A 15,643-nucleotide genomic window follows, 5' to 3' on the forward strand; every position below is an offset into this window, starting at 1 on the left:
AATTCAATAACGACGTATTATTATTATTATAACTATTATAAATTATAATCAAATAATGCGACAAGCTAACCGATTACGTCTTCTACTAAGTCCGCATATATATTGTATATATAATTTTAACATACACAGTGATTCACCAAGCATGCTAATCCCTATTGTTTTATTTAATAATGAATTTATTAAAAACTAAGAACCCCCTATTTTACTAAAAATTATTTAGTGGATCATTTTTTTTGAAAATATGGATATCTCGAGATAAATTCGAAATTCGAACCAATAGTTTTTAGTTATTAAAATGTTTATAAAGTCCTAAGGGTACCTATATCTCTAGTATAAATCCATATTACAAAAATATAAAATAGATGTATTATCGGATCTAGTATTTATTATAAATTATAAAGTATATTGATAGATTAATATTAATAATTATATGTTCAAATTACAAACAAAGTGTGATAGTTCAATAATTGTTTAAGCTACAGATCCAAAAAAAAAGTTGATAAGTAATTTTTCCCTAACGCTAAAACGCTATAGAAACGCTGCCCTAAACAATATACTGAGGAACAAATTCACTTTAGCTACCCAGCATTATTATTATTTTTTTTTTTTAACATTCGTACTTTCATGAGTTAAGAACGATGGTGAAATCACAATTCACATAATCAGCTAGTCATCTTATTTCTACAGCACATTCAATTAGGATATTAATAAAATAAATAAACAAATTTTTGACTTGATCAAAATATTATTTATATGCACATCGTAACAAGTACTATGACTATTTTTTTAACGTACCTTTGTAGTTAAGCATGTGAAAACGATGGTGAAGTTAGAATTTGGCGGTCAGACTTAGTTTTAAAGTTATATACCTAATCAAAATTTATAATGTTCTCATATACACCCGGCGTGGTAATTTTCTCGCTGCGGTCACTCGGACAATTAAAATCGAAAACATCGGGAATCCTTGGTTTGTTATGTAAAACCACCTTGGGTGGGCCTAGGAATTAAATCAAAATTATTAAAAGCACATATTATACACGCGGCATGGTCACTCACTCACTGCGTTCGCTCGGACAATTAAAATCAAAAATATCCCTTGACTTATTAGGTAAAACCACCTTGGATGGGTCTGCAAATAGCTAAAACTTAAGAACTAAGTCCAACCACCAAATTCTGACTTCACCGTCGTTTTCAGCATGCTAAAATCATTAAAACAAACAATTTGAAAAAGGATGTCCGATAAAACAGAAATAAAACCGCTTATTTCACCATCATTCTTAAACCGTTAAAATACGTAAAAAACCATAATATGTGCTGGGCGTGACAGTAAAGTACAGTGTTATGCCTACTGGGTATTCTTTGGAAGAATATAACTTCCAAAATAATGATTTCTGCAATTTTTTTTTTGCAACATCGTTCTCAACTCGTATAGTGCCTAAGATAGTTAGACATGAAATTATATTAAAGCTACAATTATTATTGTATAATACACTAAAACAGTAATACCTGCTATACTTACTACTAATTACTATAATAAGTTAATAGGTAAGGTTATCCTAAATAACTTCCAATTCATACTTTAGTACATACAAACTATAGTATACTTAATAACTAATAAGTATACATAATATGATATCAATCTTGTATTCAAATGTTATTAAGTTTTAAAATCAAAAATTAGTAAGTAATTACAAATTTTACCATACTATTCATATTATTATATATAAATATAAAATATTGTTAATGGACTTGGAGTAATCAAACTTTAAAAACGTATAAAAAATTTACCAGCTAGTTTTTGTATCGGCAGTGCTGCATATATTTCGATGAAATTACAAGGTTTAACACGTGCCCTATAATAAACGAACCCTATATTCGCTATATTTTGTGAACAGACATAATCCGATCGTCGTGTTGTTTTTATACCACCCGGTGGAACTCGGATCGTTTGATCGATGTATTTCTTTGAATTTATTTGTTATCATTTCCCCTGTTCGAGGATTTATGGGTTTGAAAAACAATATTATTATGTTTATTGCAAGATCGATTCCGTATTATTTTACGTATGTGTCCACAATTATCATAAAAAATAATTTTTCAAATTTATCACATTTTCGTAGAACAACTTTTAAACAATAAATAAATATACAATTCTCCGGTGATGCTCGATAATCAAGTCAATATATCTTGCAGCCTCATGTTAGGTATACTTAAAAAGTTAAAACCCATACTTACTTATTTTTTTATAATATGTGATATGATTTTTTTCATAATGCATGTACGATGTACCTAGGAAATCATTAAGATTTACCATTCACCTATACGTTAGGTGTCTCTTAAATCACACACACACATTCGTTAGTTCTTTCAAGTATTTAATCTTAGGTACATATTAGTTTTAGGTTACGTGACTTGTGATATATATACTTTTGAAACTGTTAAGACAGACAACAGTAGTAACAAAAATATAAAAATTACGTATCGTATATTGTAATAATTACCATTATGTAGTTATATATGTATACAGGAAGAGTACACAAAGTTGATATCAAATAATCATAATAATATATTTATATAATATCGAGTAATATACACTAATAAGTTTATCGTTACTCACTTACACGACAAATACATTTAAAGATTTAAAAAAGGTTCCTACATATAACTTTATTAATGCATTATTGAGTATATACCTACTCTTCGACATCATAACAACATAACAACGATGACGCTACATAGATGTGTTTATAACGCACATACATGCACAGTGGTTATAATGGTTATATACACAATTTGTGTATTATGTATTGGTCATCATGTAAGTTTTAGTGAGTTTAGAGACTTAGTGTATACATTTTCTTAAAATGGTGAGTTTTGTACATTTATAATGACGTTTGAATAGTATAATAACATGATCGTAAATACCACGGAGAACACGATGTTTTGGAAATCGTACGATTTATTGTATATATATAAATCTAAACTGCATATGTCATTCCTGCAACTCCCAAGACGTGTTTCACTCTTTTTTTTTCGATTAACCCTTTCTGAACCGAACCCTTTTACGAGACTTACGTGTCACGCGTATCGATGTATATTAGGCGTTATAAAACAGAATACATTTTGTTATTGCCAATAATGTTAACTAGTATCGGATCTAATAGAAAAACTGTATAGTTTAAAATACAAACAAATATGTGTTTAAGAAATTCAGCTCGCTTTTAAAGCAGTTTATTTCAACCGACAGCAATTCAGATAATAAATAGTTATTATTTGGTCTCATTTTAGAATACGCTTATAGCCTATGGGCTATGGCTGTACACGTCCCTTACACAGACTTGTTTTTATATTAATAATTGTGAATTATCAAAATGTTAATATTGCTCAAACTGTCAAACAAAATGTATAAAATAAAAAACCACTCGTAGCCCCGTATAGGTTCATGTAAGGTACGTCAATCATATTACGTTATATGTTGTATACACTATACAGTGTGATTCACTTGAATCACACTGTATATAAATATATTATAAATTATAATATACATATAGCTAGATGACAGTTGTAGGTGTACTTGTGACAGTCGTCACTGTGAGGTTTTTCAGCCCCCGTCACCACCGCACATTACATATTATAGAACTCTACTGCAATATATAATATAATTTTATAATTAACACACATATATACATATTGGAGGCAGGAGCGTTGTACTTTATATTACATACTCACTTATAATAGGTTATAAAATAATATACAAGGTGTAACAGAATGACCAGCAGACAAACGAAATAACTTTTCTCTAATCAATAAATAAACATTTTTATTTTATATATTATAATTTATAGACGCTTGTGCTACAAGTACAGTGCAAAATTTTTTTGTAAAAATTCAAAATGGCCAATTGTTAAATCTAATTTTTAGAAAAATGTCAATTGTTAAAACGTTTAAATAAGTAAAGTGGTTAATTTTTTGCATTTTCTTAAAATATCAATTTTTTTTCGGAGTAAATTAGTTCTAAACGTAAAAACATTTTTTAAAATATTCTTTTCGGGAATTTTCAGACATAAGAAAATCTTAAATTATAATGTATAATCCATATCATTTTCATATTTTTTTTCATACGTTTGACTATTATACATTTTTTATTTTTCATTTGTCGGGTCTTTCTGTTACACCCTGTATATAATATGTATATGTGATTTCGTACGCGATGCCCGACGGTTTTTAATTAGACACATGTACCATGGTGCAGTCTTCAGAGTGCAAGGGGTGAGGGTAGGCGTGAGGATCCTCTCATCTGGTTTATGGGTTTTTTAACAATATTATTGAGGCCTAGGTATTAATTGAATATCAGGTGCGTGTTTTCTCTCACACCGAAAATTCACCCGACAGTAATATAATATTATTATGTTCTGAATAGGTACACGAATAATGATGTATTATATAATATATAGCTATATTATATTATTTGTACGAATCCGTTTGTATTCATATTTTTTATACCAGTATTGCTGCCACATCTCCCCCACATATAATCGCGTTCACCCGAGATGGTTATCATATCGACCATGTTACAGCTACATATTATATTATGTATAAGTACCTATATATACCAAGTCACGTGTCTTTTATCCATCACACGTCTGCATTCTGCACCGACATTTTCGGTAGCCAGCTATTTTTATGAATGCGCGACAGAAAGTCGTCCTAGGATGAAGTCGAAATAATATGTGCTTAGAGGTTACTAAAAATGTACAACTATATACCTAATATACCAACAGGTTTGTTTTCTAAATACATTCGTTTGACTCATCATACTGTTTTCCTTAATTTGCTCCATAATAATATTATATTAAATAATCACTGTTATATTAATTAGAATTGAAATAGATTTTCCATAAACTAGACATTTTCTTCGACATAATCTACAAATTTACTAGTTTTAATTTTTATATTTTTCTCATTGGACGATACAGCTATACATATACCAAAAATAAATTTTTTTTTGATGAAATGTGATCAAAGGTCATCAATATATCATAGAAATACAAAGCGTTATATAAATTGTGACAACATTTTATTGGTCTCCCTGGTCCAGCTATTACCATAACCTGGAACTGTATCCACCTGGTTGCACACGGCTTGACTTCTTTTGTTCTGGAGTTGGTTCTGATTGAGCAGAAACATGCTGAGCTGGTGTAGCTGTTACCTTAGGAGCTTCATAGCCTTCTCCAGTCACAGGATTACCATCAGGTTTATCAGAGTTTCCGTTGGCTGTAACTGTACCATTACTATGTTTTGGTGTTTGACCACCCAAAATAATAGAGCTTTGGAGATTCTTCTGATTTGTACCACGTTTATGTGGATTACCTTCATCACATGATGTCATTCCAAAAATGTCACTACTTCCACCACCTGGTGGTTTCAAGACTTTTTTTTTTCCACATCCTATATGGTCCAATTCAATGTGTCTGTAGGATGCATAAGTAGCCATAGTTCAGTTAATGAGAGAGTTGAAAAGAACACAAGAAACACGTCAAACCAGGAATACTGACAATGCACGACAATGTACGACCTAGTTATACTAAAAACGAAATTGTATTTTAACGTTTTATTTAAAAATTATATGACTGCTTCCAACGTTATCATTATTATTTATTATTTGAGTAGGTATCGAGGGTCTAGATTCCAAACAGTCAAAGACGATATAATATTGTTTTTTTTTATTAAATTTAACTTAATACGAAGATAGCAAGTAATCGATTCATAATATTTCATATATTAAGTAATATAACATTGAATGAAATTTTATTTTCTATTTTTTCGATTAATTGTGGCATTTATTCAATTTTTTTAGACTACAATAGCCTTTAAAAATTAAAACTATCTCTTTTTACATTAGTACTCAGGTTATTTATTTTTATTTTAGTCAAGATTTGTTTCTAATACTTTTAAAACTATTGTTATGTCATGAACTCGTCAATATATTGGTGAATTAAATTTATCAATATTGAAGTTTTATGCTAAAACAGAAAAATCTTATTGTTGATCTATTTTTATGATTTTAATTTTTTTATATAATATAATATTAATAATTGTAAAGCTATAAAATTCGTATTTTCCTACATATAAATATAATATAATCGTCTAATAGTAATATATATTAATACGTATTCAATATCAAGAAGTTGCTGAAAGACTTATAAGTTATAACGAATAACTTATATAAATAAACATTAAATATAATATACTTTTCGAATTTAGGCGTATACCTTTTAGTTTTTATTATACACTCTCGTGTATTTACTACCCTTTTTAACCCGAGATGTTATATTATAATGTGCAATTAATTATTACGTGTATTCTATTTTTATTGTACGGTTAATGTATTTTTGTAAATTATAATCATTATATATACATAAAAAAAACATTAAGGACATAAATCTTTACTGATGGGTATAATAACATAGCGTACAACGAAACAGTGGTTTAGTTAACAAGACATGGAATCCTGACCACACCGTGTTTTTCGATCGAACCAAGGGTAGAATTTTAACTGGAAAGTAGTAAGTACTACCCATGTTACTTTAAATTCCTTTGCGTTCCGTAGCGATCGGCCAACAACACTAAGCAAAATGGTCTTATATATGATTTGTTTTTAGGGTTTATCAACATTCCAAAACCTGTTTTGGAAGATACGATCCCTTACGATTATTACGAAACGGTATGGAATTATATATAATATTACTTTCGTAACTCTACAACTGCTGCAGTCGATTTTATATTAGTTTATATTTTATAAAAGATTAAAAAACATGATAATATTATATTGCAATTTGCCAGTGTGGTTACCTCTATAAGCGCTTAAATAATCGAATTGTTAAAATATTAATGGCCAGATAAATAAATTTGAAAATATAATGTGTTATATAGGATTACCTACATATATGTGCTCAGTTATAATCTTAATTTTAGGTTTCTTACACGGACTGAGATTAATCTTAGTCCGTAGTTTCTGAAAACCTTAGGTACCTATATCTCCGTTGTGTCCATTCGTTTTGTGTTTCCTGCAATACCTACCTACATAGTTACGATTGTTGATATTAAGATACCTCATTAGTGGTAATTAGTATTTATTGTCCGTAGTTACTCAATATAAACAATTGTAGGTATATGAAATTATTACGTTGTTCGTCGAATTAATACGTTTAAAAAACTGGAATTTAGCATACTTACAGAGTAAAAGGTTTCCTAACTTGTTGATTTTATTTCACACGTATAGCAATCAAAAAACGTAAGACAATATGTTATAATTTTAATGCCGTCCATATATCTATATATTATTATCTATATAAATTCTAGTCATATATTATGTAGTAAAATACTAGTATAATTATATATTTTGGTAAACGTTTATTGACCTATTTAGAAAATCGTATTCGTAAAAGATTGTTTCGTTTAAGTCGTCTAAAATAAAATATATTTCTATTATTATGTTTTTTTTTATGCGTGTGTTGTGTGTATGCCCGTCTTTTTCTGTGTATGTATGTCGTATTATACTCGTATGTGCGTCTGTCAAAGAAACTAAACGGAAGAGTCTCGTTAGATCAAGGAAACTGTGCAAATCGACTGGATCGTGTCGCCCACGATTTCTTTAACATTTTTTTCGGTCATATCCGTTTCATTTGTACACGCGTGTACACAAATTGAAAACTAAAAAGCAATGGGACAGAACAGACACGTTTTGAAAGAAAAAATTGAATTATTGCATTCTCGTTTTTAGTTTTTCTATTCTGTAATAATAGTTTTAAAAAAAAAAACTAAACATAATTACATAACGATATTTATAGTTTAGGCACCTAATGGAAATTACATAAAGGAACCTTTTATTGTTTACCGTACTAGGGGTGTTCCAAGTATCGCGTTATTATAATAATGGTAATATTATACTCTAAATACGAAAACATAATACATAATATGCTGTTGACATAGTAATTTTTGTAAAGTCCTTAAAAATATATATAATTACAAACTCGAATAATTGTTTTTTTATGTATTGCGCCTCGATCATTGCAAAAGGCGTCGTTATTATAATAGTATACTGCTCAAAAATATTATTTTTATTAATTGTTTCGTGACAAAACATTTTTCGAAATCCAATAATGCGATTGATCAAATATATTACATTAAATGGCTTATTAATCCAGTTCCCTCAACAATCGTTTATTTATCTTTGTTTTTGGTTTTCTATAATTATTTAATAGTCATCCTTGCAACGATTACACTATACGCGTGGCGTATGGCGAAGAAAAACACCTTTTCTCTGGGCTTGGGCTGTCAGTCAAAAACAAAGAGCCCCCGCGTTTATTTTAATACTCCCTGCGGTCTTTTGACAATTCGCCAAAGGTCTTTTACCGTGCGTGCATGCGTTCGTTTATTATTGACATTTTGTCACCGCGAGGTCTATAAAAGAAAACGTCTCGTGATTGACAAGCTCAAGTCGAGTTCGGGCCGCGCATGTATATACCAGACGTTTTAATGACCAACAACTAAGCCACTCGTCAATGTGATTAATGGAAGTCTTATATTATGTAGATATGATTATAAAAAAGGTTTTACGTGTGTTAAACTTCAGTTGGTGTCCGGAAAAACGGCACATGACATGTTTATCAGCTGAAGTTATTAACCAATACATAAAAATACTATAAACGATCGCGGTGTGTATTATAATATTATATAGACGCACATTATTATTGTGAACTCACGACGCAACTATTGAGCACTAAATCATAAACGAAAATAAACCACTATAAAATTAAATAATTTAAGCTCTAGTTTACTGCTCGGCGCTATTATATTATAACACCGTATACAAACTATTTACCCGTCACTGCAGACTTCGTTTCTCGGAGGAGCTACAAAAGCGTAGGGTAGGTATATATAATATTATAAAATATGCTATTTTCGTTTTATTACGTTTTATTATAAAGTATTATTATTATTATTATTATTTTAAAAGTTATGAAACAAACGATACGGTCGTAAACCGTATAAGAAATACGATTAAAAAAAATTTAATAAAAAAAAATACAGTGCTCACGTGCGCAGTCCCGCTTTTGGTCTTATCGTACACTATATAAAATGTGAGTTTATAATTTAGGGTTCCACATTTTGTATAAGACATATAGGGCCCCAAAAGACTAATTGGTCGCGCCACAGTAGTATACGCCAGCTATATATCATTTTATAATATTATAGTACGCGGTTGTTTTGTACGTCCATCTGTATACGTACAGGATAAGTAATAACAATAAAAAAAAAATTTAAAACAACATCCGACGTGAGGAAGCGTATTTTTTCCTCCGCTACGACTCCGGGTAAACGACCCTCTCTCGGTGGCGGCGTCGTCCGGAAAGATGTAGCGGCGGTGGCGGTAAGTCGTTTCCGTTTTGTCCGTCGGGTTTTCGCATCACGAAACTATATACACACAACAATAATATTGTATTCTACAAACAATGAGCGAATAGCGTTGGCCGAAACCGCGCTATACCGTAGGTCACACACACACACACACACACAAACACACGTTATACCTGGTGTATACATGATGCGTATATTCAAATCCACCGGGTGAGGAAGAAAGAGAACGAATAATAACAAATAAATATGGAGAAAAAAAAATCGTATATCATCTATCTGTAAGTACGTTTGCCGCCGCCGACGACGACCACCGCGTTTTGAATTTTGATAACCGGGTGCACTTCCTGCCATTGTGCCCGTGCCACCGCCACCGCAACCGACTTACTGTGAACGTATATACACACTCACACACACACACACACACACACACACACACACACACTCATATGCGTTCAAGATTCACGGCCATGTGCCGCCGTTGTACAGTCGACCGTTGAATCTGGACGACTGCAGCACAGGGCCCCGAGTTTGAATACACAACTAACGCGCAAGTCGGAAAGGTGTATAAAAACACGTACGCGCGTCGTAATATTATATAGGCATAGACGATATTATTATATATAATAAGACTCACACATAAGCGTGCGCTGACTGCAGTGCTGCAGCTGCCGGTTTCAGGTTGAGCACGAGATCAACCCCCTCCCCCCCCCCCACTCCGTCAACACGTTTTATAAACAAACTTTTTTTTTTTATTCTAGTCAACCCGAAACCACCAGCAGCTCTATTTGTACAAATACATTCTTATTTGTATATGTACGTCTCACTATATATATTATGTATGAAATCAAATATTATTCTTACGATATAATACATAACGATATACCTACCACGGATAAAGATCAAGGTATTACAAAAGAGCAGGCTGGTGGTAGACTAAAGCTACAAAATGTTCGCCTCTATCATAAGTCACAAAAATATAAATAAAATAACCGGTGAAAAATATGATAAACGGTTATAAAATTACTATGGGCGTATTGTATCTTTTTATTTGAAAATTGGCCAACGTAAACAAGGGATACAACTTATATATAACAGAACAATATCCACTCCGCCTTTAATCCACTCGTGAATGTACCTATTTATTAAATAACACCAATAATTGGGAAATTTTTACAGAAATTAAATAAGTAATTTTAAATAATACATCAATGAAAACAGTTTTGAATTAAAATGGATAATACGCACGTCGCACACTTTGAAAATAACAGTCGTATTGTATTGGCGGCTACAAACTGAATTACGTATTTATGGTAGACTTGTTTGCCTAACGCCCATGCGCTCTTGCATTTAGCCGATCGATGGGGGGTGATTGTAACCCTAGTTGGAGACATGTTAAAATGGAGCAACAAAGTGGTTGGGAGTATCGGGAAACTCAGAAACGTTCACAGGATCTAGCAGATATATTATAATATTATATCTACGTTAGGCGATCGTTCGAAAAATATCCAAAGCACTCTCAATATTACATTGGTAACTATAATCGCTCCAAAATGATAAAAGAATTATTTTAGTCCGATTACCTAAATTAAAGTGAATAATATTTTCGATTTTTATTATTCCAAATAGGTATAACGCTCATTTTTTCAATTATTAAGATATCTAATTGGATTTTTTCATACTAAATTAAATATCATATCATTATATAATGTATAGGTACCTACTTATTACTAGCTCATTAGAGTAATAACTTGAATACCCATATTATATTGTATGATGATAATTTAGGTATAAATGTATACTGCACATATAAGTAACTAAAATATCAATATTAGGTAGGTATATCGACCTCCTCAATAATTATTGGTATCCGTCGGGGGCACATGTGTGCTGGTCAATGAGGACTGTTTTTTTTTTGTGTGTTTGTTCAAACTGCACTCTCTCGGTCACCCCTCCTCCCTCGTTCCCACCAAAGCAAACTACTTTACATAACTAAATAACTTATATTGAACAAATCGTTTTTAAAAATAACAGTTAATATGCACATACAGTGTTCAAATCCTGGTCAAACACTTAAACGAATTTTATCTTGGGTGTGCTTTACTTCCTTTGCTTTATATATTCATATAGTAACTAAAGTGGTATAGAACCCCTCATGAACGGTCTTGGTATATTTATAAGTTCTCCCCGATGTTTCGACAACTGATTTGTCGGCACATTTGGGCATCTGAAAAAATATCGAAAGCAATACCTTGGCCGAATCACATGTACGAAAAGTTCTAAGAGTAGAGATAATAATATATTATTTAAATAATAAACAGTGAACCAGTGAAGCACGCAGACATTATTATTTTAAACTTTAAACGGACAGTCTTTTCTATGTGATAAATAGAATAATTAATTTTCATAAAAACTATTATAAATAATATGCTCAATTGTTATATAGGTACCGGGAATTTCGGTATAATATTTAAACCCTAACAGTATTAGTACGAGGCTTTAAACGAAATTCTTTTGAGTGGGTCAATAAGAATGCGAGACCTACAGAAGTCGAGTTAAAAAACCAATAAGTATTGTGCTTGTGCTGACTGCTGACTGGTACCATACTACACAATATCATAACGTATATTATTATTATTAAAGTTATTGCTATCCGTAGAGTGATTGAAATTGCAAACATACGTCCAAATCTGGCATAAGTCCAATTGGCAAATCTATACGTGACATACATACATCAAAATAATATGAATGAATTTATGCAGCTGAAACAAAGCGATAACAAGCATTGGCAATATTAGAAGATATAATTGGTAATAAGTAATAAAAATGTATACTCCTTATTTTTCTAACTATATTGGTCGATTAATATAATAGTACCTAGGTATTTAATTTGAAACAAGTACATAATATATTAAATATAGATACAATAATATATGTATAATGTATAGTATTCATATGGGTATATGTACAATTATCTGTTTTATTATTGGTACACTGTACACGTGATGCATTAGAGCTTGAAGTATTATATTATTACCCATACATAATATTGAAAATATATAAAATAAAATATAATTAGTCATAAATGGCTAGTGAATACTGATTATTAAATAAATTACACGAATTAAATAACTTAAATTAAATAATTCAAGTCAAAACGAAAAACTAAACTTTTGGTTATACAGCACGGAGAACTAGAGTTGGACATATGATTTGCTCAGATAATCATCTGTTAAGTTAAAGTAATTAGTAAACATTTATTTTAAGATTTATAAATAAACAAAATTATTATCAGCATATAAGTTAATATATAACTGTAATTGAATACATTGTATAAAATAGTGAGTAGGTAGGTACCTCCCAACTGTTTTTCTTACCATAATTGCATATTTAAATAACTGCATTCGACTTGGCAGTGAATAATAATAATACTAACCAACAACAAAACAATATTTAAAAAAGGAAGATGAATCAATCAGCCATTATAACCTTAATCCTTACTCAACAACAATTGTATTATTTTAAACCGTGTAGTATTGTTTACCCCACACACACGCGCACCGACCAAAATGAATATTACACACCATTTCCGCTAGTGTTTTTTTTATTCTAACGTGTTGTAATATTATATATTATACAATAAAGACACATATTTGTATAATTTCATTTTGTAAATAAGTCATAAAATACAAAATATTTACAATCGTCTGTTTATTTGTCAAACCCAGTCAGCAGGCGCCGTATACGACAACGTAAAACGAGTGTTCGGTATTATTATTGTGTTGTATAAATAAAGTGTGTATGCCTATTGCCTATTGCCTGCTGCCTAGTATTTTGTTTCTATATAATTATTTTACTTTGAAATATTAACAATGAAACAATAAGAAAAAATTGTTCATAGCACGTGCAATCGTAAAAATATGTACATGATGGGCTAGTACCTTATGCTGACAAAATACGTCGGATCACCCGAAGTGGAATAATTATGCATATAGATGGATAATATTATTATTATAACATAAATTATATCATATTATATTTTCGATGTTAGTGTATAAGCCATTATAAAGTATACTTAATGAAAATACATTTTAATTTTAAGGAGTTTAGGGACCACTTACACAATTAATACCTGCCAATTGGAAGGCAATTAGTACCAGATCATTTTCGTTTACGATAAAATTAAGAGTACGTCGGGAGACAATTCGTATTTAGTTGAGAGGCATTTAGCTTACAAATTATGGATTAATAGTATAGAATCCTATACATATATAATAATTTAATAGTATCATACATTTTATAACATTTATAGGTACCGGCTCCAGGGGCTCCAGGGGGATTCTAGGGGCCGCCCCTTCCCCCAAGTTGTATTTCTAAACAATTTTATACTGTTAACATTTTCCGAAAATTATGACTTGGCCCCCTATAACCATGTCGCTCAAACCGCCACTACCGGCTACCTACCTGTAATCTGTAGTGCACGATTAACTTTAATAGAAGTTTATTATTTCAAAACGTTCCAAGTATCTTTGTTTAAGCCATACCCTTACTATCTTTATATTTTCAAAAACAAAAAAAATAAAATAAAAATATGTCATCTAAAAAATTATGTAAATAACTAATAAGCAACAAAACAACAAATTAAATATATTGTTAACTGGATATTATTTAGAGACAGATCGTAATTTTATACTTTTGTGATAAATTAGGATAAATATTTTTAATGAATGTTTAATATTAAATATAAGTAATATGTATTATTTATTGATTACTCATAATAATTCAAATTTTTTATTATATTTACAATTTTAGTATTCTATACCTAATATTGCACTATATTATAATACACAATACACTTTTTTTTTAACATTATGAAACTCTGCAGCCTACAGGTACAAAGAGTTATTCCTATAACCCGCTTAAAAATAGTTCAAATAATAGGAGGCGAGCTGAGCTGATTAAAATTAACTTGACATTAAACAAATTCGTAAAATAAACAAATAAAAAAACTGTTATTTTGGCAATGTTGATTGAAACGGAAATGATTTTTTTCTAACTTTATTTTTGTCTAGCTATTAGTTTCTTTTTTTTATAGAATCGTATACGAAACACGCACTTGTACGTGCACAAACACACATGTACTATTGTACCTATATACATTACCTACGTATAAATATATAATATTACTTAATATAAATCTAAAAATATGTGTATATACTATATACACACTGTGTGTAGAGTATAAATAAAAATACAGTTATGGCGTTGTAATAATAAAATATGAATAAGATAACGAATCAAAAATTGTTTATCAACAATCACATAAATCGTATTATATTATTGTCCACTTACTTCCAGAAAGTACATGAAAACACTACAATTTTAGAAGTATCAGTTCGATTAACACACTATTTGGGATTATAGAACTTAGGTCAAAGGAGGGCCATCCTGGTCTATCCCCCAAAAGGAGTTCCACCCATATCAACAACGTATGAGAACGGTCATGCGCCCAGTGACGTGGCAAACTTCATTAACGTATGAGGCTCAATAATTTATATTAGTAATTATAAATACTTACATAAATAATTACGTATTTACTTAAATAGTAACTGAGAATGATTGTCTTAGTCTTAGTGTGTACTTAATAAATTATTTACTATACTATGTGAAATGCCCCTAGTCTCCAGGACACCCACCACCCTTTAAGCTGAGGCACGTGCCTCAAATAAAGTCCTTCGTCAAATTCTGAGTCCTCAAAGAGGCGCCGTCGCTAGAGGTTATAACAAAAAAAATTTTTTATTTTTTTATTTTATTGGATTTGTTGAGAAATTATATTAGTGATAACTGATAAGTGATAACCTGTATCTTTCTTATAATATCTCTTACATTTCTAAACGTATTTCTATATATATATATATATATATGTATAATGTGTTTTATTATATTGTCATAAAAAAGGCTAAACTCTAAAATTGTAATTTGTTTTATTTGATTATAAATGTTGACTTTTTTTATAAGAATAAATGTAGTGGTAATGGTAAAATAAAAGTGTTCTCTAAATTAGTGGAAGTATAAATTCAATAGGTAAGGGGAAAATATACATTTTGGGTTATCACTTTTACAGGGCTTGAAACCGATTGAAGAAATTTCGGTTTCGGTTTCGATTTTGAAAATCAGTTTTCAATTTTTTTTCGGTTTCGGTTTTGGATTCAATATCGGTTTCCAA

The 15,643-nt window shown here is 30.4% G+C and overlaps 1 protein-coding gene across 1 annotated transcript; it reads right to left on the reverse strand.

Annotated features, from left to right (window-relative positions):
* Window positions 1-5,094: 5,094 nt before the first annotated feature.
* On the reverse strand, window positions 5,095-5,523 carry LOC132945740 (microtubule-associated protein Jupiter-like). Its single transcript, XM_061015492.1, has one exon. The coding sequence runs from the start codon at window positions 5,492-5,494 to the stop codon at window positions 5,102-5,104; it is 393 nt and encodes a 130-aa protein (XP_060871475.1). The 5' UTR covers window positions 5,495-5,523; the 3' UTR covers window positions 5,095-5,101.
* Between the last annotated feature and the right edge of the window lie 10,120 nt (window positions 5,524-15,643).

The sequence above is a fragment of the Metopolophium dirhodum genome, chromosome 5, assembly GCF_019925205.1.
Source record: "Metopolophium dirhodum isolate CAU chromosome 5, ASM1992520v1, whole genome shotgun sequence".
Taxonomy (NCBI): Eukaryota; Metazoa; Arthropoda; class Insecta; order Hemiptera; family Aphididae; genus Metopolophium; species Metopolophium dirhodum.

Bases quoted from the DNA above. Each gene is read 5' to 3' on its own strand.
- LOC132945740 (XM_061015492.1), bottom strand. From the start codon at position 5,494: ATGGCTACTTATGCATCCTACAGACACATTGAATTGGACCATATAGGA.